General features: G+C 55.5%; 4 protein-coding genes across 31 annotated transcripts in view; 2 read left to right on the top strand and 2 right to left on the bottom strand.

The window, feature by feature from the left end:
- Positions 1 to 9,908, bottom strand: part of OGDH (oxoglutarate dehydrogenase) — a 29,609-nt gene extending 19,701 nt beyond the window's left edge. For 4 of the 5 annotated variants that reach the window (XM_054650574.2, XM_054650576.2, XM_054650572.2 and 1 more), the window contains exons 1-2: positions 5,703 to 5,850; positions 2,312 to 2,560 (exon numbers count right to left, since the gene is read on the bottom strand). In XM_054650574.2, coding sequence (XP_054506549.1) covers positions 2,312 to 2,533 — 222 coding nt within the window. In that variant the 5' untranslated portion in view covers positions 2,534 to 2,560; positions 5,703 to 5,850. Of the gene's footprint in view, positions 1 to 2,311; positions 2,561 to 5,702; positions 5,851 to 9,647 lie in introns of those variants that run through there. The other variant, XM_077191732.1, reaches the window with a different exon arrangement.
- LOC129131633 (interleukin-1 beta) lies at positions 6,134 to 8,733 on the top strand. 2 transcript variants are annotated; one of them, XM_054650595.2, is made up of 6 exons: positions 6,134 to 7,247; positions 7,333 to 7,381; positions 7,463 to 7,652; positions 7,756 to 7,926; positions 8,036 to 8,181; positions 8,341 to 8,733. In XM_054650595.2, exons 1-6 carry the CDS (start codon positions 7,207 to 7,209, stop codon positions 8,551 to 8,553), a joined length of 810 nt encoding a protein of 269 aa, XP_054506570.1. In that variant the 5' UTR covers positions 6,134 to 7,206; the 3' UTR covers positions 8,554 to 8,733. The 2 variants fall into 2 exon arrangements, with proteins under 2 accessions (XP_054506570.1, XP_077047864.1); XM_077191749.1 differs by lacking the exon at positions 8,341 to 8,733 and having other exon boundaries at positions 7,756 to 8,313.
- Positions 9,909 to 9,973: 65 nt separating the features above from the next.
- On the top strand, positions 9,974 to 19,123 carry CKAP2L (cytoskeleton associated protein 2 like). 8 transcript variants are annotated; one of them, XM_077191742.1, is made up of 8 exons: positions 9,974 to 10,107; positions 10,686 to 10,752; positions 13,079 to 13,145; positions 15,027 to 15,595; positions 15,974 to 16,163; positions 18,132 to 18,195; positions 18,487 to 18,634; positions 18,724 to 19,123. In XM_077191742.1, the coding sequence occupies exons 1-8, from the start codon at positions 10,065 to 10,067 to the stop codon at positions 18,974 to 18,976; spliced, it is 1,401 nt and encodes a 466-aa protein (XP_077047857.1). In that variant the 5' UTR covers positions 9,974 to 10,064; the 3' UTR covers positions 18,977 to 19,123. The 8 variants fall into 8 exon arrangements, with proteins under 8 accessions (XP_077047857.1, XP_077047858.1, XP_077047856.1 ...); XM_077191743.1 differs by having other exon boundaries at positions 15,974 to 16,166; positions 18,490 to 18,634; XM_077191741.1 differs by having other exon boundaries at positions 9,976 to 10,107; positions 15,974 to 16,166.
- LOC129131629 (cytosolic purine 5'-nucleotidase-like) lies at positions 11,889 to 26,243 on the bottom strand. Of its 16 annotated transcripts, none has more exons than XM_054650585.2 (21): positions 26,043 to 26,241; positions 25,535 to 25,608; positions 25,331 to 25,448; positions 25,157 to 25,252; positions 24,980 to 25,071; positions 24,832 to 24,889; positions 24,625 to 24,718; positions 24,461 to 24,514; positions 24,278 to 24,361; positions 24,082 to 24,123; positions 23,505 to 23,612; positions 23,282 to 23,348; positions 23,027 to 23,197; positions 22,802 to 22,853; positions 22,659 to 22,719; positions 22,361 to 22,537; positions 22,145 to 22,246; positions 19,650 to 22,058; positions 16,659 to 16,907; positions 15,315 to 15,631; positions 11,889 to 12,507 (listed from the first exon to the last, which is right to left on the bottom strand). In XM_054650585.2, exons 1-18 carry the CDS (start codon positions 26,129 to 26,131, stop codon positions 22,011 to 22,013), a joined length of 1,587 nt encoding a protein of 528 aa, XP_054506560.1. In that variant the 5' UTR covers positions 26,132 to 26,241; the 3' UTR covers positions 11,889 to 12,507; positions 15,315 to 15,631; positions 16,659 to 16,907; positions 19,650 to 22,010. The 16 variants fall into 16 exon arrangements, with proteins under 16 accessions (XP_054506560.1, XP_054506561.1, XP_054506556.1 ...); XM_054650586.2 differs by having other exon boundaries at positions 15,315 to 15,628; XM_054650581.2 differs by lacking the exon at positions 16,659 to 16,907.
- Between the last annotated feature and the right edge of the window lie 698 nt (positions 26,244 to 26,941).

Here is a 26,941-nt window from a genome sequence, read left to right as displayed (position 1 = left end):
TCACTTTTGTACCCTCTGTAGAGGCATACAGGATATAAGATACATAGATCCACATTTTGGGTACAAGAGAGCCAGATTCAGGGCATTTTTAGACAGTCCCACAGCTGCAACACAAAGCATTAGCCTGGCCTGGCTTTCCCAGTGCTCCTCCATGCACTGGCAAAGTGGGCTTGGTGAACCAGCTGCCTGCCACACACCAGGACAGTTCAGGCTTTAGAGGGATCTTGAGCTCAGTTCTGTGAGTGGAGCTCAGGGCAGGCTCCTTTATTGAGAACAATCCCAAACCAGCTCACCAAGCCAAACCAGCACCTTCTACCAAATGCAGCTTCTGCAGAAGGGTGTGGGCTCATACTGTCATGTCCCAGTTTCTCCGCTTGGAGGTCAGGCATGCAGAGCAAGGGAAGAGGGGTGACATTTCCCATCCACTGCAGGCACTAAGGGACACACTGTTTCCACCTCCAGCTCAGGCTCCAGAAGCATCAACCCTGCTTGGCATGGTCTGCAGGTCTGGAAGCACCTCCTGCTCCAGCAGGGAGAAGATGATGAACATCAGAAATTAGGGGGGCAGGAGGAGGAGGAGTAGCCTCAACCAAATTTAAGGGAAATTTACTCTTTGCTGAGAGCAGGCAGTCAAGTAGCAAGCAATGGGTTCATGCTATGCACATTGCTGTGTTCTTTATCAACCCAGACAAGCACCTTCAGTTTTCTGAGGGTGATGGGGTCATCAAACCTCTTTCTATTTAAAATCCCAAACATTGGCAAGTTAAAGGGTCTGTGTTAAGGGCTGTTTCATGTACAGATCCATGGGGAGAGCTGTGTCCCTGTCACCCAGTTCAACCCAAACTCCAGGGCTGCTGCTTAGGGAGGCTGAACCTACCTGAGATGTATGCAGGTAGCACTCACCTGCAGCCACAGCTGTTTGGCCACCTTCCCTGAAGCACCCATGATGTTGCTTAGGGGATGGGGAGACAGTGTGGGCTGTACCAAGCACCCAAGCTGGTCAAATGGAGGCAGGAGGATGGTGTCCCCACTTTTAAGGGGATGCACTCCCAGGAGCAAGCAGCACTGACTGACCCTGGGGCAGCCCACTGGCACCCATCCATCAGGCCTTCACCTCCTCTTTCTCCCACTCTTCTCTAATTTTTATTATTTTACTGTTATTATTATCCAACTCTGCTCATCAGGCTTGAAAACTGGAGCTCAGCTAAAGGATTCCATGCAGAAAATGCCCTAAAATAACCTACTTTTTATCTTCCCTATTTTAAGCAAGAACTAAAGCTTGTTCTGCAGTTTAAACCCCTGGTATGTACATGGAGGAAATTAATTCAGTGTGCTCAGCTGGGACCATTGCACCAGCAGGAAGCCTCAGAGGTTTTTGGTGACAACAGCAAAGACATTCCAGCTCTTCCCAGCTGAACGTGTCCTTCCTCCCTGGTGGGACACAGCACAGCAAGGAGCAGCTGGTGTCTATGCTACACAGGGATAGAAAAACCTCAGCCAGGCCCTGTGACAGCCTGACTCCTTCCAAGAGCTCCAGCCTAGGATCTGACCCTCCATCTGGCAGGACAGAGGGCAATGCTTATCAAGGACAGGAGTGGCACTTTCCTCCCCTGGGCAGGGCACAGAGGCTGATGGCCTGCAAGCCAACATGACCAGAGACAGCTGCAAGCCCAGCCTGAGCACAGCAGCTCAGCTTCAGGGGACCCATGAAGAAGTGCAGAGAGGACAGAGGAGTACAGAGAGGAGCTGGGAAGGAATCTTGGTAAAAAGGTCACTGGAACAAGGTGGAGTCCACACAAGAGACAAGGCCAGAATGGGGCCAAGTCTGTAGATCAGCAATCTGGCTTTACACATACAAGCTCAAAGCCGAGCTTATCTATGTCTGCCCCAACACAGAATGCCACCCATGCCTGAGACAAAAAGGAAACCAGTCACGATGTGGAGAATATCCTCCTTGTCCCTTTTCCCCATCCTCCACTCCAGAATCAATCCTCTTGATGAGCCACCAGAGACGGAAAAAATACAGCAAGTGGAGGATTCCCAGAAGCCATTCCTTGTATCCGCTTGTGATCCAGGATGCTGCCACGTCCCAAGCCCACGGCGTTTACTCTTGAACAGAAAAAGCTCCTCTTGCTTCTTGCTCCAGGAATCACTGCTGTTTCTTTTGGGCAAAGTGAAGCAGAAGGACCATCCACAAACATCCAGGCCCTACTGATGAATTCACTCCTCCTCAAGAGGTGGCACTTACCTGCACCCACTGTTCAGACACACAGAGAAGTGAAGGTGATGTCCTGGCAAGGTTGATCCTTACCTTATGTACACTTTTGGGATTTTCCAGCCAAGCATAATACATTTCCTCCACATAGTTTGAACTAGTCCCACTCAGAAATGGCTCGGCAGCCACGGGTGCACTGTAGCACCTGAGCTGTTGGAACGTCCTGGGTGCTGCCGGTCTGTGTTGGGAAATTGTCTTTACAGTCTGTGAGGCCGTCAACGGCCTCAGTTTTGCTGCACAAGTCCTTAAGTTAAGCATTTTTGTCCTGTTGCCTTACACACGTTCCTGTTGAGGGAGAACAGAAAAGTGGGTTATTAATTACTGCAGGAGAGCACTGAACAGAGACCACCCCCTCCCCGAGCACGAAGAACTGAGCTTAGGATCAGTTTTTAATTTGGATTAATCCATCCACCCTGTCCCACAGCCAGATCCCTGATGGCTCGGAAATGCAGTTTTTGCTCAGTACACTAGGCATGGCCAGGTCTGCCTCTCCTATCCCTGGCAGCATGGCATCATCACCTCCCCTGTCACGACAGTGCAATGCAAATCTGCTTGGTGGGTACCCAACCCTTGTCTCGAATGAGCCACTGCACACCAAAGCCACCCACATCTCTTGATTTCAGCTTCTCCCATCACTCTCCTTCCCAGGGTGGTCTGGGCTTCCATTTCTATAACCACTCTGCTTGGCCGAGGTTTTCTGCTTAGTTTGCTATGATGTGCACCAGAGTAAAGCTGGTAAGAAACTGTCTACAGGGAAAATTGCTTGCAAAGAAGGGGTACAGTAGTACAAAGCACTTGAGAACTGGGCTCCAAGAAAGACTGCTGCTCCTCAAAAGCCCAGACCCAAGAATAGAAAGGTGAAAGACCCAGAGAGGGGCTCTCCCCTGCTCAGAGAACCCAGAAAAGTAACCCTGAGCTGGTGTGGGACCTCTGAGAGGTCCCACCTTGCAGTTTTCCAAATGGGCATGTACTGGGAGGCCTGGGATCAGCCAGGGGGTTTTACACACATCCAACCAACCACAGCAGCCCAAGGAAAGAGCTGGAAAACATCTGAAGGAAGTGCAGGCACTTGGAGCAACTCTTCTTGGAGCTGCCCTTTCCACCCAGCTCCTCCTGCAAGAGGCAGGACCCAAGGCTAGAGGTGACCCAGCTGGCTGGTTTCCATATCACAGACCAGTCCAACGAGCAGCAGCCCAATGGCAAAGCAGTTACCACGGTTCACCAGATTAAAATGAAATTTCACAAGGGACTAGAGAAAACAACACGCCATCACACCCAGCAGTTTGCTAGCCAGCCTTCCAGCTGAATCTAGTTCAGAAACTGATCTCTCCCCTGTAGTGACCAACAGCAGGACCCGAGGGCCGCTTCAGGGGAGGTTTAGGTCAGATATTAGAAAAAGGCTCTTCACTCAAAGGATGTTTGGACACTGGAACAGCCCCCCAGGGGAGTGGTCAAAGCCTGAGAGTTCAAGAAGCTTTTAGGCTGTGCTCTCAGGCACAGGGTGTGACTCTTGGGATGGTCCTGTGCAGGGCCAGCAGTTGGACTTGGTGATCCTTGTGGGTCCCTTCCAACTGAGCATATTCAGTGATTCTGTAGTTCTGGCTGCCCAGCATGGCAGGGACTACACTCCCCATTGCAAACTATAAGGTTTTGGTTCAAAGAGTCACTTGTCATTTCCATCCTGCCCACAATAACACCTGGCAAGAAAGGCCAGCAGGTGCAGGACCACAAGTGCCACAGCACTGGGGATTCTCCCAGTTCACCCTCATCAGATCTACACAGCAAAATACACACTGTTATTTTTCTGAAAGCCTAAGAAAGTCAGGGATGTTCAGCTAGAGAAAAGAAGGCTCCAGGGAGTCCTTAGAGACCCTCACAGTCCCTAAAGGGGCTCCAAGAGAGCTGAGGAGAGACAAGAGCCTGGAATGATAGGACAAGGGGGAATGCCTTCCCACTGCCAGAGAGTGTTATATGGGATATTGGGAGGAAATTATTCCTTGTGAGGGTGGTGAGACCCTGGTACAGGTTGCCCTGGATCCCTGGAAGTGTCCAAGACCAGAGTGGATGGGGTTTGGAACAACCTGGGGTAGTGTAAGGTGTCCCTGCTTATTGGGGGGTGGAACTGGATGATCTTTAAGATCCTTTCCCACTCAAAGCATTCCATGATATTTCAGAGAGCAAACTGAATCTGGTGCCAAAGCACAGGCATGCATATGGCAGGGAAAAAGCTTTAGGCAGAAGTAGCATCATCATCATCATCTCCAGTTTCATATCCAGTTTTGGTGCTGTCACTCAGCAGCATCCCGTGACCTCTCTGGAAAACAGCGAGGTTAATGCCAGAGTTTGACGCAAAGTGAGCAGAACTAGCTGCTCTTTGAAGATCTCTTGCAGGAAAGGTTAGCTAGGAGCCTGGACAGAGACAGGCAAGCTTGGAGCTGGGATGATTGCAAGTTGGATCAAAGTAGAGAACCAGAAGCAAGGACATAGGAAACGAAGTCTGAGATAAGGGATATCAGGGTCACACAGGAATGCAAAGGTCACACTGGGAGTGACGCCTGAGGAGCGTGCAGAGGGGCAGCCAGCCACAGCCCAAACCTCACCAAAAGGTCATACCTCAGGAATGCCCACAACAGATGACGGCTGGAGCGCGCCAATAAGCAGATTAAAGTGCTAAATGTGACCCACCCGCAGCCGGGATGGGGACGGCGGCCCAGATGGCAGGTGCTTGGTAAGGACTGCGACTTAGCAATACTTTCTAGGCTAAAAACAGCACAAATTCCACCTTCCAGGAAGCAGCGGGGCCAGCGCCACCGGCTGTAGGTACAGCTGATCCAGCACCGGGCCCGCGGCAGGCGAGGGCCTCAGAGCGGGCGGGGGCCGGGGCAGACCCTCCGTGTCCGCTGCAAGGCCGACCGCGGCCCAGCAGAGCCCTCCAGAAATGTCGGGAGGCGCCGCGGGCTCGGGCGGTACTCCCGGAGCCGGCGGACGGACCGGAGCGGCCTCGCGAAGGGCCCGGGGGGCCGTGAGGCGCCGTGAGGTGCGCGGGAAGAGGCAGCGGGACCCCCGCCCCGCCCCCGACAGAGCGCCAGGCCCGCCGCCGCCCGCGCCCCCCAATCAGCGCCCGCCGCCGCCGCCGCCCGGGCTCCGCGTCCCTCTTTGTCTATAGGCCCGAAGAGAACAGCCGAGCCCTCCCATTGGCCGCAGGGCTGCCCGTCTCGCCGCAGTCCCGCCCCCCCCCTCGCTCCCCTCCTCCCAGGCGCCCGGGCGGCGCCAAGGACACCGGGGCGCGACCGCGGGCTACCGGCCCAGCGCGGCCCCCGGCGCGGCCCCCGACGCGACCCCCGCCCCGCTGCGGGCCCGGCCCCGACCCCGGCCCTCCCGCCCGGCTAGGTCCGGCCCCACCGTCCAGCCCTGCCGCGGAACTCACCGGCGTGTCCGTACGCCCCGCTCGTGGTCCCGGCTCTGACAGCGGCCCCGACCGCCGCTCCCGCCCCGCCTCGCTCCGCCTCTCCCGTGCGTCACCACGTCGCGTCACCGCGCCCCTTCTGCCACTCCGATCCCGGCCCAATGCGTCTGCGCCGGCCGGCGTGCAGCGGTGGGGCGAGGCCGGGGCGGGGCCCGAGGGTCGGTAGGGCCTGGGGACCCCCGCCGTGGCCGGGAGCTCTCACCACAGCCGGGACACCTTGTATGGCCCGGGGGCCGCTGAACGGGCTGGGGACCCCCGGCATGGCCGGGGAACTCTCACCACAGCCGGGACACCTTGTATGGCCCGGGGACACCCACCGTTGTTCATGGCTCTCAGCCTTCATCGTGGCTTGGTGACTCTCACCATGGCTTCAGGACCCCAACCGTGCCCTGGGGGCCTCTGCCATGCCTAGGGACGGCCACTGTGTCGTGGAGAACCCCTTGCTCTGGGGCACCTCAGGCTTTTGGGGATATCCAGCCACGTGGGATGCCCAGCAGGACACAGGAGGTGCTCTGGGAACTCTGCTTTTCTGGCAATTTCCTGGCAGTGAGTCATGGTGGTTGCAGTCTCGGGCACGGGAGTGTGCAGGGCTGGATGGCACTTTCAGGAAGTGAAATGGGTGCCAGGAAAACACCCCAAAAGCCCGAGTCCACGCAAGCCTGGCCACACACATCCGTGGCCCTCCCAGCATGGTGCAATCTCCGGCACACCAATGGACGTGAAGATGAGGAGGGCCCCTGAAGGCCACGTGTCTGAAGGCCATGTCCCCAAGGTAGCATGAGTAGGCACAAGAAACTGAGCAGACAGCAGGGTCCTGCACCCAACTGGTGCTGGGGCAGTGCGGACAAGAGGGGTGACACAGGAGGCACAGCTGGCTGTGTCAGCAGAGGTCTGGGCAGTACGGGAGGAAGCTGTGGCGAAATGGTGGAGAGGCAGCGCTTGCATCACTGGCCACGTCCAGGACATCCACAGTCCTAGCCCTGACAGTGATGGTGTCGTCACAGCTGGGCTGGGCCTGGTGCTGGGACTGGGGTTCAGAACTGGCTCTGAGTGACTCCAGCTCCCTGCTGGGTCAACCAAATGGCAGATTGGTACATGGTCACAGGCCCCACACATCAATGCCAAACTCCCCTCTGCTCTCTGCCCCACACACCAGCCCTGGAGCATCCTTTTGCTCTGCCCCACAACCCAGCTCCAGATCATCCCCTGCTCTGCTCCATGCTCCGCCTGGAGCCCCCTCAGCCCCCCTCAGCCCTCCAGTCTCAACAGAGAATTGGGCAAACCTAGATGTTGCAAAACCTGGAAATCCCACTCTAACGGCACTTCCTTCTACAAGCTCTTGAAAACCAGCCACGCTGATGATCCAAGCAGCACCGCAGGCAGGACAGGCAGGAGCAGGCAAGCGCCTCAGAAGTTTGCAGGAGCTGTGAAGTCTCAGCCCAGGACTCTGCAGTCAGTGGCAGCAATGGCATTCGTCCCTGATTTGGACACACTGGAGAGCAGCAGGTAAGAATAGACATGCCAGAGAGGACTTGGGGGTTGTGATGCTGCATTCCTGAACCTGACTTCACCACGTCCCTTTGCCTTTCAGCCTGAACGAGGAGACGTTGTATGGCCCCAGCTGTCTGTGCCCGCAGAAGGTAAGGCTGTGGTGGTGGGAGTGGTGGGGTCCATGTCGCATGGAAGCCAGACTCTCACCCTACATCCCCTTTCTTCCCTAGAAGCCCTGGCTGGACTTGGAGGGGACATCGCCTGGGGTGGGCATCCAGGTGACAGTGACAAAAGGACCCCTTTCCAGGACCTTTCGCCAGGCTGCCGTCCTGGTGGTGGCTGTGACCAAGCTCCTGAAGCAGCCGGCACGCAAGGACTTTGCTGACAGTGATCTTGGCAGCTTCTTGGATGATATTTTCGGTATGAGGGTGATGTCAGGGCTGGCACCCCAGGCAGAGGGTATTCTTGGGGGACATTCTTGGACCTGGGAGCAGCATCCTCCTGACTGTCTCTCTCCCCACAGAGCCCGTCTCCTTCCAGTGCATCAAGGGCAGTTATACCAAGGCACCCGTTTTCCGCTACACTCGCTCCCAGTCCTTCGACATCCTGGACATTGACCACAAGTGCTTCGTACTGGAGTCACCCACCCAGCTGGTGGCCCTGCACCTGCAGGGACCTTCTGCTGGACAGAAAGGTGAGAGCATATGCTCCCATCCCAATGTCCCTGTCTCCAAACCCTGGACCACCCAGGAGCCGCCCTACAACCCCAGGAGCACCCCTTTACCTGTCCCTTCTCTCTGCAGTGAAGCTCAACATTGCTCTGTACCGTCCCCGGTCATCGCAGGGTGCTCCAGGCTCTGGGAGGGTGCCAGTGGCCTTGGGCATCAAGGGCTACCAGCTCTACATGTCATGTGTGATGAGTGGCACCAAGCCCGTGCTGCAGCTGGAGGTGAGCAGGGGGTCCCAGCAGTCTGTCCTCTGTGGGGCTGGGGGCTCCATTCCACCTTTGTTTTGGTTCAGGGCAAATTTTGGAGAGAACTTTTAATTTTTAACTCATAAAGTCAACCTATGGACAACCTTGACCACCATTTCACCCCTCTGGCTGCAGGAAGCTGACATCAGGAGGGATATTGAGAGTGTGGAGCTAACCCGCTTCATCTTCTACCGCCTGGACAGCCCAGCTGAGGGGACCACACGCTTCGAGTCAGCCGCCTTCCCCGGCTGGTTTGTCTGCACGTCCCTGCAGCCCCGCCAGCCCGTGGGCATCACCAACACCCCAGACCAGGTGAACATCGCTACCTACGAGCTGAGCGGGCGCTAAAGACCCTGCACCAACCCAACCCAACCGGCAGTCACCGGTTTTCAGGCTGTATGTACTAAGTACAACCCCCAGGACACACCCCCCCTCCCCATCTATTTCATGTGAAATAGCAGCTCTGGGCCCCATGGGCTTGAGCCATCCCAGTCTATATTTTTTTAATTAATTTATTTATTTATTGTATCTGCCCATTGCTTTGGTACTTACTTGTTGTGCCCCTTTATTCATTTTTGCTTTTAACTTGTATGTGGATGGAGGTGGAAAAAAAAAGTTTTCTAGGACAGCATGGCTCACCTCATTGCTCGTGGGGAATGGGGTTACAGATGAGAAAATCCTTCTGCTTTGGCTGCTTTTTGAGTGAAAATCCAGGGTGTGGGGAGCCACCCCACAGCCCAGGGACCACCCTGACCCATTCAGGACCCTCCACCACTCTGTCTCCATGCCCACACCACAGCTGGGAGGCGACTGAGGTGGGCATCCTATGGTGGATCCCTGGCAGCTGCCTGAAACTGTCACCTCTGCCCCAGCTATGGCCAGCAAATGGCATCGTGGGCCACAGTGCAGCAGGACAATGAGTGGCGTGGGATTACAAGGCATGGCATGATATCACACAGTATCATGTGGTGCACTATATAATACAATGTCACATCACACCATGTCTTATCATGTGGAACAGCATGGTGCAGTATAGCACGGTGTGCTTGCATGGTATTGCACGGCATTGCATGGCGTGGTATGGCATTATGTGGCATGGCATGGCATAGCATGGCATGGCATGGCACGGCCAGATGTGGCACAGCATCACACACCATGCCATGGCAGTGTCAAAAATAGGTTATAAACTCTTGTAAATAGTTGATAAGATTGTTAAGCATGTGCTGTTAGTTTGGTTATTATATTGTACAAGGGGTTAAAAGGGTAGTTGTAAGAAATATAGTACTCACCGTACCATAACACACCTCAGTAAAGTGCACCACGAGCCAGCCTGGACAGAACTGTAATGGGCCAATCAAGTGCCTTAAACCTTCATGCAAATAAAGGATCCAAACAGAAACCAATCCAAACGGACAAAGAGAGGATAAAAAGGGGCATCTGACCCAGTGAATCCGTGCCGCTCCACCTGGAACATCGGGGACATCGCTGCTCAAACAAACCCAGCGCCGGGGCTGCAGCATCCTCGACGGGAACGCTCCTGCTCGGCCCGCAGGCCATCATGCTTTAGGCCTTGTTTTAAATTATAATAAATGCTGAAATCCCTTTAGTCCCGGGCGCGTGTTCCGTTTCTAACAGCACGGCGTGGCCCGGCCCGGTGCGGCACGACACGGCCCGTCACGGCGCGGCATCTGTCACCGCGGGCAGCGCCCCGGGCCGGCCCCGCCCACCCTGCCCAGCCAATCACGGAGCCACGGCCGGCGCCTGGCTCCCCATTGGTCGCTTTGAAGAAGGCGGTGGCTAATAACGGCGGCGCGGCAGTTGTCGGGAGTGCCGGTGGTTGTTCGGCGGTGGCGCCCGGGATGGAGCCGGCGGGATCGGCGGGTGAAGGAGCCTCGGAACGGGGTCCGAGGGAGCGGGGCGGCGGGTGAAGGAGCCTGGGAGCGGGGTCTGAGGGGTCCCGGTACTGGCGGAGGAGAACGGAGCTATGCGGACCTGCGGACCCCGTGGGGCGGGTACCTTGTGGGGAGGCCCGAGTTCTGTGGGAGCGCTGGACTGGAGGCGGCACAGATGGGCTGGTGGGGAGCTGCTGAGGGCGGGCGGTGTGAGTAATGATGTGTGAATCCGCGGCGGGTGCCCACAAAACGGGCCGAGGGACGCGGTCTGGGAGGAGTGGGAGTGTGCTGGAGGGTCGTGCTGCTCTTGGGCTCAGTGGAAGCCTTTCCTTCTGCAAACTGAGCCCTGCACAGCTGAGGGGTTGAGTGGCATCATACTGTGAAGGTCAGGAAGCTTAAGTGGCAACGAGTCTCTGGGCACTATCATGTGCAAGGGAGTTTCTGGGAACAGCATTGCCAGGCTCCCCAGGCAGGGAGGTCGAGAGGTGCGCCATGTAGTGTTTGAAAGTAACAGAAATCCAGTGTCATGAGTTCTTTGAGTACTGAGACTGTCCTGTGTGCCCTGCATTTCCTGCCATCTCTTTGCAGCGCAACGGAGGAGCCAGCTGCAGAACTGTCAAGTAGCCAAGGAAAGGCTGAAATGCTCAAGTGCCAAGTAAGTTAGGAGGATGTTGGGCTTGGATGAGATGATATGTAAAAGTCTGAGGTATAGCTGGCTCTCCCCACTGGCTAGTGTCTACCTTCTCTGGCCTGTGTACAAAGAACCAGCTCCTGTCTAGGCTCTGCCCCCACAGCACCTTAGTACCAGTCTGTAGTTATGCGAATTTTTAACATGTTCCTCTCTCAGGGCAGCCCGTGATGAATTATTTACATTTCTTTCTTAATCTAATTGTTTTTGCAAAACTTCAACTAGGTTTTGGAGGGAGTCTATTATAGCATTTTCCTCACTTTTTTGCTTAAAGCGAGTTTCTATGGCTGCTGTGAGGCAGGCTCCCAAAACTGAGCAGAGGATGGTTTTATTTGTGCCCAGTTTGAATTTTGTTTCATGTTGCAAAGAAGATATTCTATCAATAACATTTTCTAAGTTAAACCAATTGCAGTTTGCCCATTCTTCTCCTCCTGGAGAAGGTGTGGCATTGTATTTAGTAAGCAAAGCATAAAATTCAGCTTTACCTTTTGCACTGAAGTTTGTAGTAATTTTGTGAGGGGACCAAAGCTACACCAGGGAGTTAATTGTAAACTTAAGTTACACAAATCACACAGCCTTTCCTGTGTCCCCTTGCTTCCCTGGGTAGTTGAAGAGACAGAATCTGCTGGGAGGCTCTGTGTGGTTACATCAGGTTTGTCTCTTCCTTCCCAGAAAGTGTATACACATGCACACACGCACACAAACGATTCCTTTGTGAAGGGACCAGAACCTACGGCAGGGGAAAGCCACTCAGCCTTTGCTGCACCGCCCCTCGCTCCCCTGGCTGTGAGGGACAGAATCTGTCTAGGAGGCTCTGTGTGGTTGCATCAGGTGTCCCTTCCTTCCTAGACAGTCCAGGTACACACAAATACAACAGTAACAGTTACCCCCGTTTTGCACCAAGAGATTTTTTGTGCCAATTCCGGAGACAAGAGCACTCAATTGAGCATGAGATTTGCCTTTTAACACCTGCAAATCCCTCTGGCTACCAGAATCCTGTCCGTGACGCCAATTAATGTCACGACCCGTCCTAGTGAATGGGTAACGTGCTGGTTCATAGGAGTGATCTCCGGGTGCAAAAAAACCGACACGGTACAAGGGGGTTTGCAGTGATAATCAAAACAATTGCAGCTTTATTGAAATAACCACAGCAAAAATGAGATAGAGGGATTAAGGGAGAGAAAAAGATAGAGAAAGAGAGAGGGGGATATAGCTACCAACGTAGAGATGAAGTCCTTTGGTCCAGTCCAGTCGAGGATCCGCCTGTTACGCTGGGGAGATCTCAAAGTCTCTGGCTAACTCAGAGGTTTTTATTATTGAAAATTGTGAGGGGGGGGAAACCGATACAATAAGGAATAGATGTGACAGGTAGTCCATGCTCTCAGCAGTAAACGAGAGCCTTTGTTATCTTGGTCCAGTGGTCACAACCTGCAGGCAAACATCTCACTTTGGTCAGCTTGCCTCCCCCACACACCTGCCCCGGGCTGGGGGGTTCAGTCCCAGTCCTTGGAAGGAGGAGAGGGGCGTTCTCAGTCCTTGATGGAGAGGCTCCTCACATCTCAGTCTGTCTGTCACGGTGCTTGTAAAACAGGTGAGGGTCTTCTGTGGGAGACCACCCAAAACTCAGGAGACGTCCAGCCAGGCCGAGAGGTGGGACAGCTTCCAAAGCTATTGTTGCAAATGGGGCACATTGCTCCCTTCTTAGCATACAGCAAACAACACCTGTGAAAACAAATAGCTTAACACTGTGCTTTCAGGTCTCAGGGCCTTTGGCGTGTGACTTTCTCCTTCAGAGCCAGAGAATCTAGATGGGGGGGGTCTTCTCTTCAGTGGTCCCCCAATGACAATCGTGAGGCAGATGAGGGAAAATTCCGGCACACTCCACAGAGAGAGCGCCAGCTTTGCCGTGACTGGTCATTAATTCCAAACATCCACACGAGACCAATCACGGATCCACCTGTTGCATTCCACAGCAGCAGATAACCACTGTTTACATTTTGTTCCTGGTGCCTCTCAGCTTCTCAGGAAGAAAAAATCCCAAGAAAAGGATTTTCATAAAAAGATGTCTGCAACAGGCTTGTGTTGCTTTTCTGTTGCCACACAAAAGAAAAAGAATTAATAGTATGTGGTACTATTCCTTGACAGGTTTTTGATTTCTGAAAGCTACTCCTAAGCTCCTGTGTCTGAGACAACCAGCAGTGGGTTAGATACTTAATTCTTTCTGCTTTTCTTATGGCTGATAAATAACCTGATAATTTGTTAAATAACCTGATAACTTATTGGACTTTTACAGACCCTTTTTAAAGGACTCGACTAATCGCCTGAATCCATCCTTAGAACCAGTCTCTAAACTCAAGCATGTAAGTAGGAAGCTTTTGAATCTTTCATGCTTTGAGTGGTTGCTTAAAGAATCACTGGCAAAGGCAAAAGCAGGTTTAATATAAAAGTTTAATATTAAAAGAAAGCACAACAAAATTCATTGTCAAGCTTCACTCTGCTTACTGGATGGTTAAAGCACATAGAGAAAAAGCAAGCTAAAATCTAAAATCAATCAATCTGAAACCAGAACACAAATGTTCCTCCAAGTACAGCAAATGTGAGAGTTTGCTGGCTCTGAGAAGCCCCACTCAGCAGGAGATGCTGGTCACAGCCCACAGCAGTCCAAGAGAGCTCAAGAGGTCTCACTCAGGATCACTGCTTATAGGGTCACAAGAGAATGTACTTTAGTCATAATAATTTTTCATCCTGGCTGCAATTCAGAAAACTTACTTTGAAAACCACATCCCCAAATCAGGGTCATGAGTTCCTGACTCCTAATGGGGGACATACCACAGATTGCTAAATAGCTGGCAATGAGTCAACTAGCTGTTTTTCAAAGGAGTTTAGCTTAGTTAGGAGTTTCAGTTTGGGAGACTGCTCCTTTACCCATGTCCTGGTGGCTGTTGTGTTATTGTTGTGTTGACAGCTGCTTTGTCATGTGGTAATCACATATCCTCTTAACAGAGAGGCGTAACTCTCCCAGAATTTTCCTGGGAAGCTGTGAGAAAGCTGTCTTAATTTGAGAGGAAGTGAGTTTTTTGGGATGCTGTGGTCAAACCAATAGGTGCTCAGATTTGAATATTGGCACCTGGTGTGGCCACTGAGGACATGGATATGCCTCTGAGAACACAGGGGGTTAAAAGCAAAGAACTCCCAGGAAAGCTCTCTTGGTTCCGGTCAGGGAAAGGCTCAGAGCTGCCCTGCCCGGCTGCGGGCTGGCAGGGGAGGGGAAGCCATGCGGCCGGGTGAGGTAGGCCGGGCCTTGGACAGAGAAGGGAGGTGAAGAGGCCCTTGAGGATGGAAGGGTGGAGGAACATAGGAGAGTTATTGGGCAGCCATCCCCCCCAGGAGAGAGAGAGAGAGAGCTGGTGCCTGTGCCACCTTGAAATGTGATAGCAGGCTGGCTGAGAAGGAGAAGGGGGGGTGCGCTCAGCAGGGCAGCAGTGGGAGTTCTGGACAGGCAGAGCCTGAGGTTTTTAACCCTTTTCTTGGATGATGGAAACCTTACAAATGCTGATCCTCCTGAATGAGAAGAGAGATAGGGATGAATAGCAGGAAATGAGCAAGTGTGATGCAAGTTAGTGCAAGTGAAAGATGTCCGAGAGAAGTTGAGAAGGTGGCAGGAGATGATGGAGTGGCCTTTGGCTGGACTTTTCTTGTATAGCCATGGATAGAACCATGTTTCCTGTGACACAGAGACTGCATCCAGGGGGAGGCAATTGCTCAGAGCCAAGAGAGTTCAGTGTTGAGACCCCTCGGCCCCAGGGGGTGAAATCTGGGGGGGACAGGTGTCCCAAAGGAGAGATTGTGCTCTTTTTGGAACTGGACAAAGCACCCTTAAAAGGAAAACCCTAGAAGCAGCTCTGGTCCATGTGCAGTGGTGAGAGCACTGGACATGGAAGGAAGATGTCAGGATGGCAGATGTTCTCCGGGCAGTGCCACAGCTGACATGGAAACACAGAAAGTTTCAACTGTGTTTCTTGGGGAAGCCTACAGCACAAGAAGGACTCCTCTCCTCTTAATGAACTGAGAATTGATTATCTGAAGGGTGGTGATGGACTGAGAGTTAGTGATCTGAGGGGTGGCAACTGAATTGAGATTCCAAGGTTTTGTCTTACTGGGATGCATTGGGAACTTGGGAGGAGGAATGTTTGGAAGGTTTTCATCCTGAGTTTTGTGTGTTTCTTTTATATAACCACCAGGCTAAGGAAGAGCCAGCTCTGGATAAATTCAGGAAAGCCCTGCCAGAATCAAGGAGCATGTCACAAAATACAAATAACAGAACTCAGCCATTGCAGCCCTCTCGGTCCCTTCCTGCTTCTTCTAATTTGATGCATAAAAACCCAGGGACAAAGCAAGGAGAAAGTACTGCTGTGAGGCAACCTGGCACAACAGCAGGGGGAAGTCTTAAGCAGCACAGCCAGCCTCCCCCAGTGAGAAGATTTCCCACCAAGCCTCCCACCTTGGGCAAGCCCCAGGGGACCACAAACCTGAAATCAAATCTGAACCCAGGTGTCACTTTACCACGGCCAAGGCCCACGGTTAAAGAGGTAACGGACAGGAAGGACATGAAGGTGGTGGCTCCTGGACACACGGCAGCATCCCAAGGGACAGGTCACAAAAACCAGTCTCACAGCATACACAACTCCAAAACTCATGTCCTTGAGGATGAGTTGAGAAGCAGAGGAGATCAGCTTAAACCAGAGCTGCCGAAGGCAAGTGGCATGCACTCTAGGCCCGTTCCAAGGACTCCATCAGCTGCAGATCGTAGGTAAGGGGCAGCTCTGAGTGAGCCAGCACCATCCTGCTGGAAATGGAGTCCAAAGTCTTTTATGAGCAAAAGCTTGTGGGGAGGTTGATGCCCTGAAAAAGGGGTTGGGGATAATGTTGGGTGGCACCCTGAGTTTCTCTCCCACCAATTCAGTAAGTGCAAGGAGAGTGTGTGGCCACTCTCCTGCTTCAGCCTCAAGGCTTCGGCTAGAGTGTGATTTCCTCTCCCAGTCTAGAGCTCAGGTGTGTTTCTGAGATAGATATACTGATTCTTTTTAAGCAGCTGAAGTTGGCTAAAGGAAGACTCCAAGGAAAAACGGCCAGCTCTTGCCAGGCTACTGTCTGCTGTGGTAACTGTGATTTCTCTGTCCTTGGACAGGAAACAGCTGGAGGAGTGGTTGGCAGCCAAAGGCAGGACATACAAGCGGCCGCCGATGATTCTGCTTCAGAAGCAGGCGGTGATACCATCCTGCAGAAAGGTCAAGCCAACAGAGAAACAAGAGAATCCAGAGCGGCACTGCCAAGTCGAGATAAACAACGTATTAACTGAGTGCCCGAAGCTCATTGAGGCGGTGAGAATAGGGAAGGAGCCGCTTGAATGAGCTTCTCCTTTCCTGAAGCATGCCAGGGGATGAGGGCCATGTCCCTCCAGTAGCTAAGAGGGGTTGGGAACAAGTGTTCAGTGGCAAGAGGGGAAACATAGGAAAATACAAGTGCTCATAAAGTTATGGGTAGGCCAAAGGCAGGCAGTGAGCTGTGCTGAGTGGGAGAAGGGAGAGACCAGACCAACACTGACTTCTAGCCCTGCTCCAGGGTTTACTGGCCCCAATTATGCCAGCACTGGAGTCTATCCTTTGACACCCCTCTGGAATACTAGACCAAATTATCCAAGGGGAAGATAGAGGCAGGGCAGTTTTTATCTGCCACAATTATGTAGGAGATTTGCAAACCCAGACTTTTGAGGGCCTCCTCCTGGAGAGTGCTGTGAGCTGTGGTCAGGCACGGTCTGCTTCCTGGTGCACACACTCATCCATGCCATGGACACCTTTTCTTCAGACCCTTACCCTTCTTGCAGGGTGTCCATGCAGAGGAGATCTCAACAGTGCTGTCCCTTGTGCTCCAGGCAGAGAAATTTGCCAAATTCTGGTTCTGCCAAGCAAAGCTGCTGGCCCAGATGGCCCCTTTGATGTGTTGCAGCTGTACAGAGAAGCAGTCAGCGCTGGGGCTGAGGTGACTGTTTCCTGCCTCTGCTCTGGAAGGCTTCCACAAGATCCAGGGGCCGGGTTTTAGAATGAGTTTAGCAGCATTAGTCACTGGTGAAAAAGTAATTTAGAGCTGCCAGTCCCATTCCATGCTGCAGGATGTGCCCATGCAGGGTGGGCACCTGGCCAGCTGTGCTGGGTGCTGATGGATCCCACTGGGCAAAGGGGAATACTGCAGCCTCATCCTGTCCTCAGCACAGGCTGAGCAGCAAAAGCCTTTCCTCCCATTCATCTCTAACTCTTGTCTCCATTTGTCATGGTTTGACACTGGTGTAATGCCAGTGCCCCCCATGAAAATACACTCTCCCTGGTTTTTGCTGTGAGATGTGACCAGGAATAAGCAAAGCAGGCTCCCACTTAGAAATAAAGAAAACTTCTTCCCTTCATGTCCAGTGCTCTCACCACTGCACATGGACCAGAACTGCTTCTAGGGTCGTCTTTTTAAGGATGCTTTGTTGCGATCCAAAGGGCACAGTCTCTCCTTTGGGACACCTGTCCCCCCCCCAAATTTCACCCCCTGGGGGCGAGGAGTGCCAACACTGAACCATCTTGGTTCTGAGGCATTGCCTCCTCCTAGATGCAGTCTCTGTATCCCAAGGAAACGTGGTTCTGTCCATGCCTATACAAAAAGAGTCCAGCAAAAGCCACTCCATCATCTCTTCCCACATCTCTCACTTGCCCAGACCTTCATCACACTTGCCCATTTTCTTCTTCATCTTCCACTCTGTCTCTCTTCTAGGAGAGGTTAATGTTCTGTAAAGTTTTCATTGTCCAAAAAGGGGTTAAAAGCTCCCACAAGCGGCCAAGCACCTTCTCACTGCACCCCCCTTCTTCTCCTTCTCAGCTGTGCTGCCAGCACATGTTTATCAAGTTTCAAGGTAACACAGTCACAAGCACAGGCTGTACTCTCTGTCTCCCAAGGGGGAAGGGGGCCTGCCCGATGGCTCCCGGTGTCCCTCTCTCTTCCACCCCGGGGGTCAGGCCTACCTCTCCCGCCGCATGGCTTTTCCCCTCCGCCCGCCCAGCCAGCAGCTGGGCCGGGAGAGAGATCGGAACTCTTCCCTGCCAGAAACCCAAGAGAGCTTCCCCCGGGAGTGCTCTGCTTTTAACCCCTGTGTTCTCAGAGGCGTATCCAGTGGCCACACCAAGTGCCAATATTAAAATCTGAAGACCTATTGGTGACCACAGCATATCCCAGAAAACCTACTTCCTGTCAAACCACGACGCCATTCCCATGCCAGACCTGCCCTGACCCATGTTCTGCTTTTCCTGCAGCCAGTCGAAGAGCTCAGACAAACTGCTTTCAATATTTTGAAGGATGCAGGCCAAAAACTGGAAGGTAACCTGAGCATTGTGGGGTTGATGAGTATGGGCAGGGGTGCTCCCTGCTGTTGCCAGCCTGGAGACAACACAGTTTACAGTCTGTCCCAGCACCTCGTGTCCCTCCTAAGGAGTGTGGTGAAAGTCTGGAATCCTGATCTGAAAAATGGGACACTGTTCTTCTGCCTGGGCTAGGGAGGGTCCTGGCCCTGCAAGCCTCTGCAGGCAGGCACCCTGCCCCTGTCCAGAGTGACGAGGTGTAATCCATAGCCAGTGCTGCAACTGTGCTGCCCTTTTCCTTTTGTGCCAGGAGAAAAGGCAGAGGAACCCACTCCTCGGGAGCCTACCACACCTTGTCCAGCTGAGAGGCATCCCATAGCATCAACTCCAGGCCTGGTGGGGAGGTGCATGACCTCCCTCCCCCCCTCAGTCAAGTTACAGGTTACATCTGCATCCAGGTAAGCCTGAACCTCCTGCTCCTGGCAGCACACACCCTTCCATGCCAGTGGTCCTCTGCAGGGTTTACCCAAGGCTCTTCTCTCCACAGAGGAAGGGAATTCCTGGAAGGCCCAGAATTGAAATTTCTAACACCCGTCCGGCGCTCCCTGCGGACTGAGAGGGCTCGGAGTCGCTACCCAGAGATGCTAAAGGACCATGACCCTGTGGTGTCATCCCTCAGTGAAATCCTGGAAATCCTGGATGCTGAGGAGGGGACTCTCTTCTTCTTCCGGAAAAACAAAGCTTTACCAGAAGTGACAGAGCTGGAGGGCTTGAGTTCATATCCCCCCAAGAGCCCCTGAGGGTTCCCAGCAGGAGCAGGCTGCCTTGTACACATTCCCCTGACTGCTCTTGCTGCCCCTCAGATGTAGGGGGGAGGGTTTGGCACAGAATAAGTATGTATCAAATATCTAAATTTTGTTTTAAATAATAAATGCATGTTTATTAAACTTTGCAGTGGAGATGTGCGTGCCTACACTTGGAGCAGGCAGCAGCACAAGGTACCAGGCAAGAGACTGGCAAGGGGATTGGCAGGTGCTGGGAACAGTGACCACACTGCAGCTGTGGAAGGTGGGGGAGCCCTGCTGTCACCCACCCGGCCCCAGCAGGCAGCGCTCCTGGCCCCATCATGCTCTTCTCCTCCTCTCTCCCTCTCCCAACCTCAGCCTTGGCTCAGCATCTCCATTGAGCCACGGATCCGTGATTTTGGCCCAAAATAAAGGATCGCAAAGTGCTTGATCAGAGACAGGGAGTCTCATGAGAGTTATCAGATTCCTCCACATAGAAACAACTGCCTGTTCATCTGTGGAATGTTGCTTCCCCGTTTTTAAGGAAAACCCATTCCTCAGCAGGCTCCCACTCCAAGAGACAGTCTGCTGTGTTGGGAAAACCCATCCCTTACTCAGTTCTCGGCCTCCCGGGGTCAATGCCCGCGATCCCAAGGGGACAAACGGCGCGGGGCACAGTCAGCGTTACCTCACTCCGGAGGGCGAGAGGCGTCCGGTGGCGAAGGGCGGCGGGGCCGCGCGGCTCGGGCCATGCTGCGGTTCCACGCGGGCTCTGCAGGGCTCGCCGTTGAGTCAGGGACGGAGCAGAGACTCCGCTCGGCAGAGGTGGAATATCATAATCCGAGGCGCTGGATGGCGGGAACGGTGCGGCTTTTATAACCCGACTCGCTAAACCAAGGCTGGATTGGTTCTGGAGTAAAAACCTCTCACACTAGTGGTGAATTAGGAATAGCACACTCTGGAAAATTGTATCTGTAAACAACATGTGCAGAAAGAGAGATAATAATTCTTTTAATTATTTTATCTAAGTTTTCTCACAGCTTCCCAGGAAACTCCTGGGGAGTTATAATCTCTGTTCAGATTGTATGTGATTACCACACCTCTCCCACCAATTCAGTACATGCAAGAAGAGTGTGTTTTTAAATATCTAAATGCAGGTTTAAATATGGAACTTCACAGTGGAGATGTGTGTGGGCTAGTGAGTGGTGTGGAGACAGCAGCTGTGTCTCCTGGGATTGTGTCCCCCAGGAGTGCCCTCAGCTCCCCTGCCATGACACACACTCTGGTTCTCCTGCTGCAGAATGCTCTCAGTTGGATTGCAATGTTGCAGGCACCTCCCAGTGTCTGGAAGCAACGTCCTGAGCGATTTGCTCTGGAACTGCCCTGTGCCCTACCTGGACACACCTGTATGGCCCCTCCTGAGAGGGATATCTGCAGCCCCCGTGTCTGAGGCACAGGTGGTGACAATGGCTCTGCCTGAGGAGCTGGGGGCCCTGCAGTGCCCCCAGCAGCTTCTGTGCAGAGACTGGCTGCAGCACCAAGGGTTGAGGAGGACCTTGGGGTGCAGCAGGCCAGGCACCAACTCCCAGACACAGTTGGGGTCTGGGGACTGATGAGCCCTGTAACTGCACTCAGGCCCCTACTGGTGCTGTCCCTGCACTTGGAGCAGGCAGGAGCAAGAGACTGGCGAAGGGATTGGCATGTTGGGACCCATCCCCATCCCGGCCACCCTTGTTGGTGCTTGGCACCAACCACGGTGCATGGAAACTGTCATTGCCACTTTGTTATCTTACTGTAAAACTTTCCTACCCTCTCTCTGTGATCTCCCACGGGCAGCTCCTCACAACGATGACTCCTTTTCTCTTTCTTCTGCATGGCTAGCTGACTCCTTCCTGTCCTTCAGCACAGCTAATAAACTCCAACTCTCCTCTCAACTAGCTAACCTACTCTTTTTTAACAGTCACCCTTATTGGACACAGCTGCGGCCAATTAAGGGCAGGCCTGTTCCTACTCTTTGGTAATTAGTACAGCTGCAACTTGTCAGGGGCGTGATTGCCTTCAGCACTGTCTCTATTCTCTATTCTCCAACCCATCTTCCCACACTGGCAGGTGCTCTCTGCTGGGAACAGTGACCACACTGCAGCTGTGGAAGGTGGGGGAGCCCTGCTGTCACCCACCCGGCCCCAGCAGGCAGTGCTCCTGGCCCCATCACGCTCTTCTCCTCCTCTCTCCCAACCCCAGCCTTGGCTCAGCATCTCCACTCAGCCAGGGATGCGGGCAGAAGTCTCAGAGCAGTTCTGGCATGGGGTGGCTCTGCTCTGTGGAGTGCTGCTGGCCTGGCCCCTCTTCAGAGCTGGGGATAGCTCGGGGCTGCCACCTTCTCCCTAGGGGCTTGTGCTTGCCCCAGCTGCTGGATGAGGACTGGGGGACTGCCCTTTGCCCCCAGCTCTCAGGTGCAGGGACAAAACAGTTTTCCTTTAAAACCAATTTTATGTCTCTGCAGTGCCAGGAGTTTTGAGGATGTTTTATAAATAGAAAAGGGTAGAAAGAAGAAAAGAGAAACAGCAGGTGCAGGGGCTTCCCCTGGAGCAGGTGTCACCTGCAGAGCCCCACCCCATCCACCCAGCACTGTGGTGCTCATGGCCAGGCCCAGAGGCTAAAGGGGCAGGGGGCTTTAGCTGCTTGGAGCCCAACTGCTGCAGTGGGGCTGCCAGGGATGCTGCAGCAGTGGCACTGCCTGTTCACCCTGGTGCTGGGTGCCCCCAGACTGGCACTGAGCTGGTGGGAGAGGAATGAGTTCAAGGGGCAACAGGCAGATATGAATTAAAGGGGCAGGAGCTAGCAGACTTGGGGGGGGAGCCTCTCCTGGCTCTGGGCAGAGTCAGGAGAAGGTCCCAACTGCCCAGGGACAGGGGACAGATGTGACAGGGACCAGAAGTCAGGGCCACCAGCCATCCTGTGGCCACCAGAGGTGGCAGCTGGCCATGAGCGCAAGTGGTCCAGGGCCACTGAATGTCCTCCCGTGGGCAGCATGGCAGTTGGGGCATGCTCAGGCTTCTCCATCATCTTCCTCCTCCCCACTTGAGTCCTGGGGGACCTGAGGCAGTGCAGAAGGGGCTCAGTGGGCACAGGACCCCAAGGGCATCAGCGTGGCAGGATGCCCATGTCCTTCCTGCCACCCACCTGCTGGTGAGGGTCACCATGCTGGGCCAGCCAGGGAGGAAGGGCAGTGCCAGCATCCCCTGAGTCCCGGTGAGAGTGCTCCACTGTTGACTCATGAGCCATCTGCGGGGGGTGACAAGGCTCACAGAGAGAGGCTGGCACCAGCCCCATGCCCGCTCAGGCAGGGAGGGAAACTGAGGCACAGTGGGTGATCAGCAGGGCCTCGGGGCTGCCTACCAGGACAGGGGGAGCCCGGAAGAGGTAGCTGAAGGGGTAATAGAGGAAGTTGATGAAGGAGGCAGCGTAGAGGTCTGCGTAGCGCATCAGCTGGTTGGCAAAGAGTGTCTGACGCGAGCCACAGCGGAACAGGCTGCCCATCTTCCCATAGCACATGTCCATCTCATGTGTGACTTTCTGTGGGTGCAGCAGGAAGGTCAGGGCACCCGGCAGCTCCTGGGGGGCCCTCCACAGAGGAATTTGTGGCAGGGGGGTGAGCTAAGCTGTGTGCCAGCAGGCACAGTGCCCTGGGTGTCACCTGGATCCGGCGCTTGATGGAGCTGATGTCTGGGCGCTCACTGCTGCCACTGTCCAAGTGCCTGGAACGGAACAGACCCAGCTAAGGGCTCACCTGGAGGGTGTGCTCCCACCCCTGCCTGTCTCCCACCCCAACCAACTCACTGGTACAGCTCGGCCAGGAAGAGATCCAGGCTCCGCAGCTCCTCAAAGAGCTCTGCAAGGGCAACAGGGCCAGCTCAGTGCAGGGGCATCACCCACTGCCCAGCACGACCAACAGAGCATCAGGGCATGGCCCACTGAGGCAGTTTTACTATCCAGGGGTGTAGGAGGCTCCAGACACCTCCCCTTGCATGGTAAAGTCAGTGTCCACAGCCCAGCACTGCTCACCACTCTTCTCTGTCCAGACCTGCAGCTCTCGGGCCAGCTCAGGCACCACCAGGAAGGTGCGCCAGCCCTGCCGCTTCTTGGATTTCAGGATGTCCCCGAAGATGTGGTCCCCCATGTAGAGGATGTCCTTGCCCTTCACACCCAGGAGGTCACACACCACATCCGAGGAGCCTGTGACACCCAGGGGTCAGGGTGGGGGGTAGGCACGTCCCCCTTGCTGCCTACAGAGCCCAGAGAGCCCAGCTGGGTGCTTACCACCAGAGTACACAGCACAGTGCTGCAGGGGGCCCGTGTACGTCCCAATGCGCAGCTTCCCCGTGTCCTGCAGGACAAGAGCACCCCAGGATGGGGACACTGTCACCTCTGCCAGCTTGGCGGCCAATCGGCCGTGAACCCACCTTGCTGTGCCCACAGGAGCCCCCTCAGGGCCCAACCAGTGCCCACCCCCCCAGCCCTGCAGCAGGGGAGAGGTGCCCACCGTGTCCACTTGGCGCAGGACAGTGCCCTCAGCAAAGAAGAGGGGCTTGCGGGTGTCCACCACAATCAGGTCGAAGTAGGACCTCCAGGGCCGCCGTGGGATGTCAGCCTGTGGACAGGGAGGGGGTCAGGAGGAGGGTGCTGATGGCACGCTGTGCCCTCCACCTGTGGCTGCAGCTCTCTCCATGGAGAGCAGCAGGCACAGCTTTCCCAGGCACTGTGCTGGGGGAGGCTGTGAGAAGATCAGAGAAAAGAATGATCAACAGTTCTTATCTTCACTTGCTGCACCTGCTGTTGTGAACATGTGGAATGTGCTATGGAGATTTGTTCACCAAGGGGTGATTTCTTAACTGGCTAATGGTGATGGTGTTTGGATTCAATGGCCTAATCTGGAAAAAGCTGTATCGGACTGTCTGGACTGTCTGGAAGGGTGATGGGTTTTCTAATAGTATAATATAGTATAGTATAATAAAGTGATTGATCAGCCTTCTGGAACCATGGAGCCAATGCTAATTATTACCCTGTTCAGGGGCCTGCTGCTATAATACCCAGCCAGCCCATAATGGGGACACACTCACCTTGTCCTCATTGCTGAAGTCAAACAGGTAGGACATGATGGCCTGCAAGGACATCTGGCATCATCACTGCTGCCCCCAGGCAAGGCAGACCCTGCCTGTGCTTCAACCCAGCCCCTCTGCCTCCCCCATGCAGGGCAAGGGGGACCATGCAGGGCAGTTATCCACGCAGGTGGGGGACAGGGACACCCCTACTCACATCAGTGTAGGTGTAGTCACTGTTGGTGGCCAGGAAGACCTTCCCCACCTCCTTCATGCGGCTCAGCAGCAGCGGCACACGGGGCTAGTGAGGGGCAAGTCAGTGGGGGGAAGCGTGGGAGTCCCACGAGGAATTGACAGGAGAGCAGAGAGGGGAGGGGTCCCTGGGGTCTGTACAACTCACATCCTTCACCACATATTTCTCCAGGTTCTCCAGCGTCTTCTCCTTGAGGCAGCCCTGCAGGAAGAATGGGGTGGGGCTGGCCAAAACCTCCCAGGGGGTGTGTGTGGGAAAACCCCAGCACTGCCAGCACCCGCCAGCCCCAGCCCCCTGCCCCCTGCACCCACAGAGAGGTGGACGTGGTCCATGGCCTCGCGCACATCCTGGAACATGCTGCGGAAGGACATGAAGAGGTTCCCGTGCTTGTAGCCAGTGTCACAGCTGCAACAGGCAGGAAGGGAATGTGAAAGGGCTGCCCTGCTAAGGGAAGCTCCCCCCAAGATCTACACCTGTCTGATCCAACACCAAGCCCCCACCCACCACCTCCCTCTTACTTGACATATCTGGAGCAGTTGGTGAAGAAGTCCACGAGACAGGCATAGAGGTGGGCCTCTGTGAGGGAGGGGGCCGTGAGAAGGGGTGCAGGGCAGGATAGCACCCCAGGGTGGTGGGAGGGCCAGGACAATGGGGGTTCTCACTCACCTGTGAGGTTGAAGAGGGTGTTGAGGATGTGGAAGCGCTTCATGTCATCCCGCTGGATGAACTTGTTGGGGTAATAGTGAAGGATTTCGGCTCTGGGGAGGGAGCACGGAGCTGCACTCCACCCTGAGGGACCTCCAACTTCCCCCTGCCCCAGGGATGGTGAATTCCCAGACTCACCCCTTGAGGAAACGGAAGCCATGGGCACAGACCAGCAGGTTCCCGTGGGAATCCACCTTCAGCAGGTTCCCGTACAGGGCATCGAACACCAGCCCCCTGCACCACACATCTGTCAGTGCTGGGGGGCTGCCTTCCCCTCCCCTCCCGTCCCTGGGACCCGCTCCACAAACTGACCGGGTGGGGAAGCTGGGGTCATATTTGTAGGCCAGGATCTCAGGAGGGTACCCGATGGCAACAAGGTGCTCCAGCAGCAGAGCGAAGGCCAGCTCCTCGTAGTCAGGGGACTTGTACACTGCAGGGGGGAAAGGGGGATGTGGGCAGGGGCTGGGGGAATGCCACCACTGCCCCACCCTGCCTTAGGGCCCACAAAAAACGCACTAGCCAAGGTGTAGTCCATGTCAAAGCCAAAGCACTTGATCTTCTCCAGCGCCAGGCTCCGGTTGACGAAGATCCTGGGGGAGACCACGGGGGGAGTTATGAGGTGAGGAGAGGTTTAGGGCTGGGGGTGGCACAGAGGAAGAGATGGGGTCGTGTTTCCCTATCCCAGTGCCTGGTCAGTGCTCTGGGAGGGTTGTGCGCTCATCCCTGCCCAGGGCCCCCACAGCAAATTATTGGAGCAGAAAAACGGGCTGTGGAGCTGGAAATGGAACTGGAAGAGAGAGGGGGGACAGTAAGCCCCTATTCGGACCTGCTCCCACCCCGGCATGTCGACATGGCACCCAGGGCCTCTGCCCCCTCCCGCTGCGACAAGGGTCCCGTACCTGAGGCCCGGGGCCCTTGCTCGGGGTCCCGCTCCCTTCCCCACCTGTCCTCCCGCAGCCCTCGCCCCGCATCCCCGCTCCTGCTACCCCCGGTGCTCGCAGTGCCCCCGCGGTCCCCAGCCCACCGGTGCTGGCAGTCCCTCCGCAGGGCCCGGGGGTCGCCCTGCCCGGGGCCCCGGGCCGCAGCCGGGCCCCGTTGGCCCTCGCTGCCCATCGCCACCGCCTCCGCCGCCGCCTCGGGCCGCCGCCGCTTTAACGGGGCCCTGCGGAACCGCCCCCCCGGCCCCGCCTCGGGCGGCACAGCCGGCACGGGGCCGGGGCACCCCGGGGCTGTGACCCCCGGCCGGGGCAGCCGTTCCCCCGTGCTTCCCCCGGGGTACGGACACCCCTTCCCGCCTGTGCCCCTCACACGGGGAGCGCTCCCCGCGCCCCCTCACCGGGGCTCGCTGCCCCCGCGCCCCCCGGCCGGGCCCGCAGCCCCGGGCCCTGTTTGCCCAGCGGCGAATCATTAACTGGGGTCAGGGCCCGGCCTCGCCGCCGCCCCAGAGCCGCCCCGAGGGCACCGTGGAGCCGCCCCGGCCTCACTCGGGGGGATCGGGAGGATGGGGCACGTTCGGCCCGGGAGACACCGCAAGCCCCCGCCCGGGGCTGCTTCACGGCCCCACACGGCATCTCCCGAACCCTTCGTGTGCTGTCCCCGCCCGGGGCTCCCTCACGGCCCCACTCAGAGCCTCCCGAAACCTTCGTGTGCCCAAGGCCCCGGCCCCTCTCCCGGCTGCCCCCGCCGGGTCTCTTGCGACACCCCGGGGCCGCTGACGCGGGGCCCGGCCCGGCCTTGACCCAGGCATGAGGGAGCAGCCCACGGCACATGGAGGGGCCGCGGAGCAGCTGCTGAGCCAGGGCTGTGAGGCACGGATAAGGCCGGACACACAGCCACACATCTCCCCACAGCGGGCTGGAGCCGCCCCCAGGTGCAGGGCCCCGATAACCCCAGCGCAGGGCTGTTTACAGCCCCTCCCGTGAT

The sequence above is a fragment of the Agelaius phoeniceus genome, chromosome 30, assembly GCF_051311805.1.
Source record: "Agelaius phoeniceus isolate bAgePho1 chromosome 30, bAgePho1.hap1, whole genome shotgun sequence".
Lineage (NCBI taxonomy): Eukaryota > Metazoa > Chordata > Aves > Passeriformes > Icteridae > Agelaius > Agelaius phoeniceus.
Note: the sequence above shows the minus strand (reverse complement) of the source record. Positions and strands in the feature narration are given on the sequence as shown.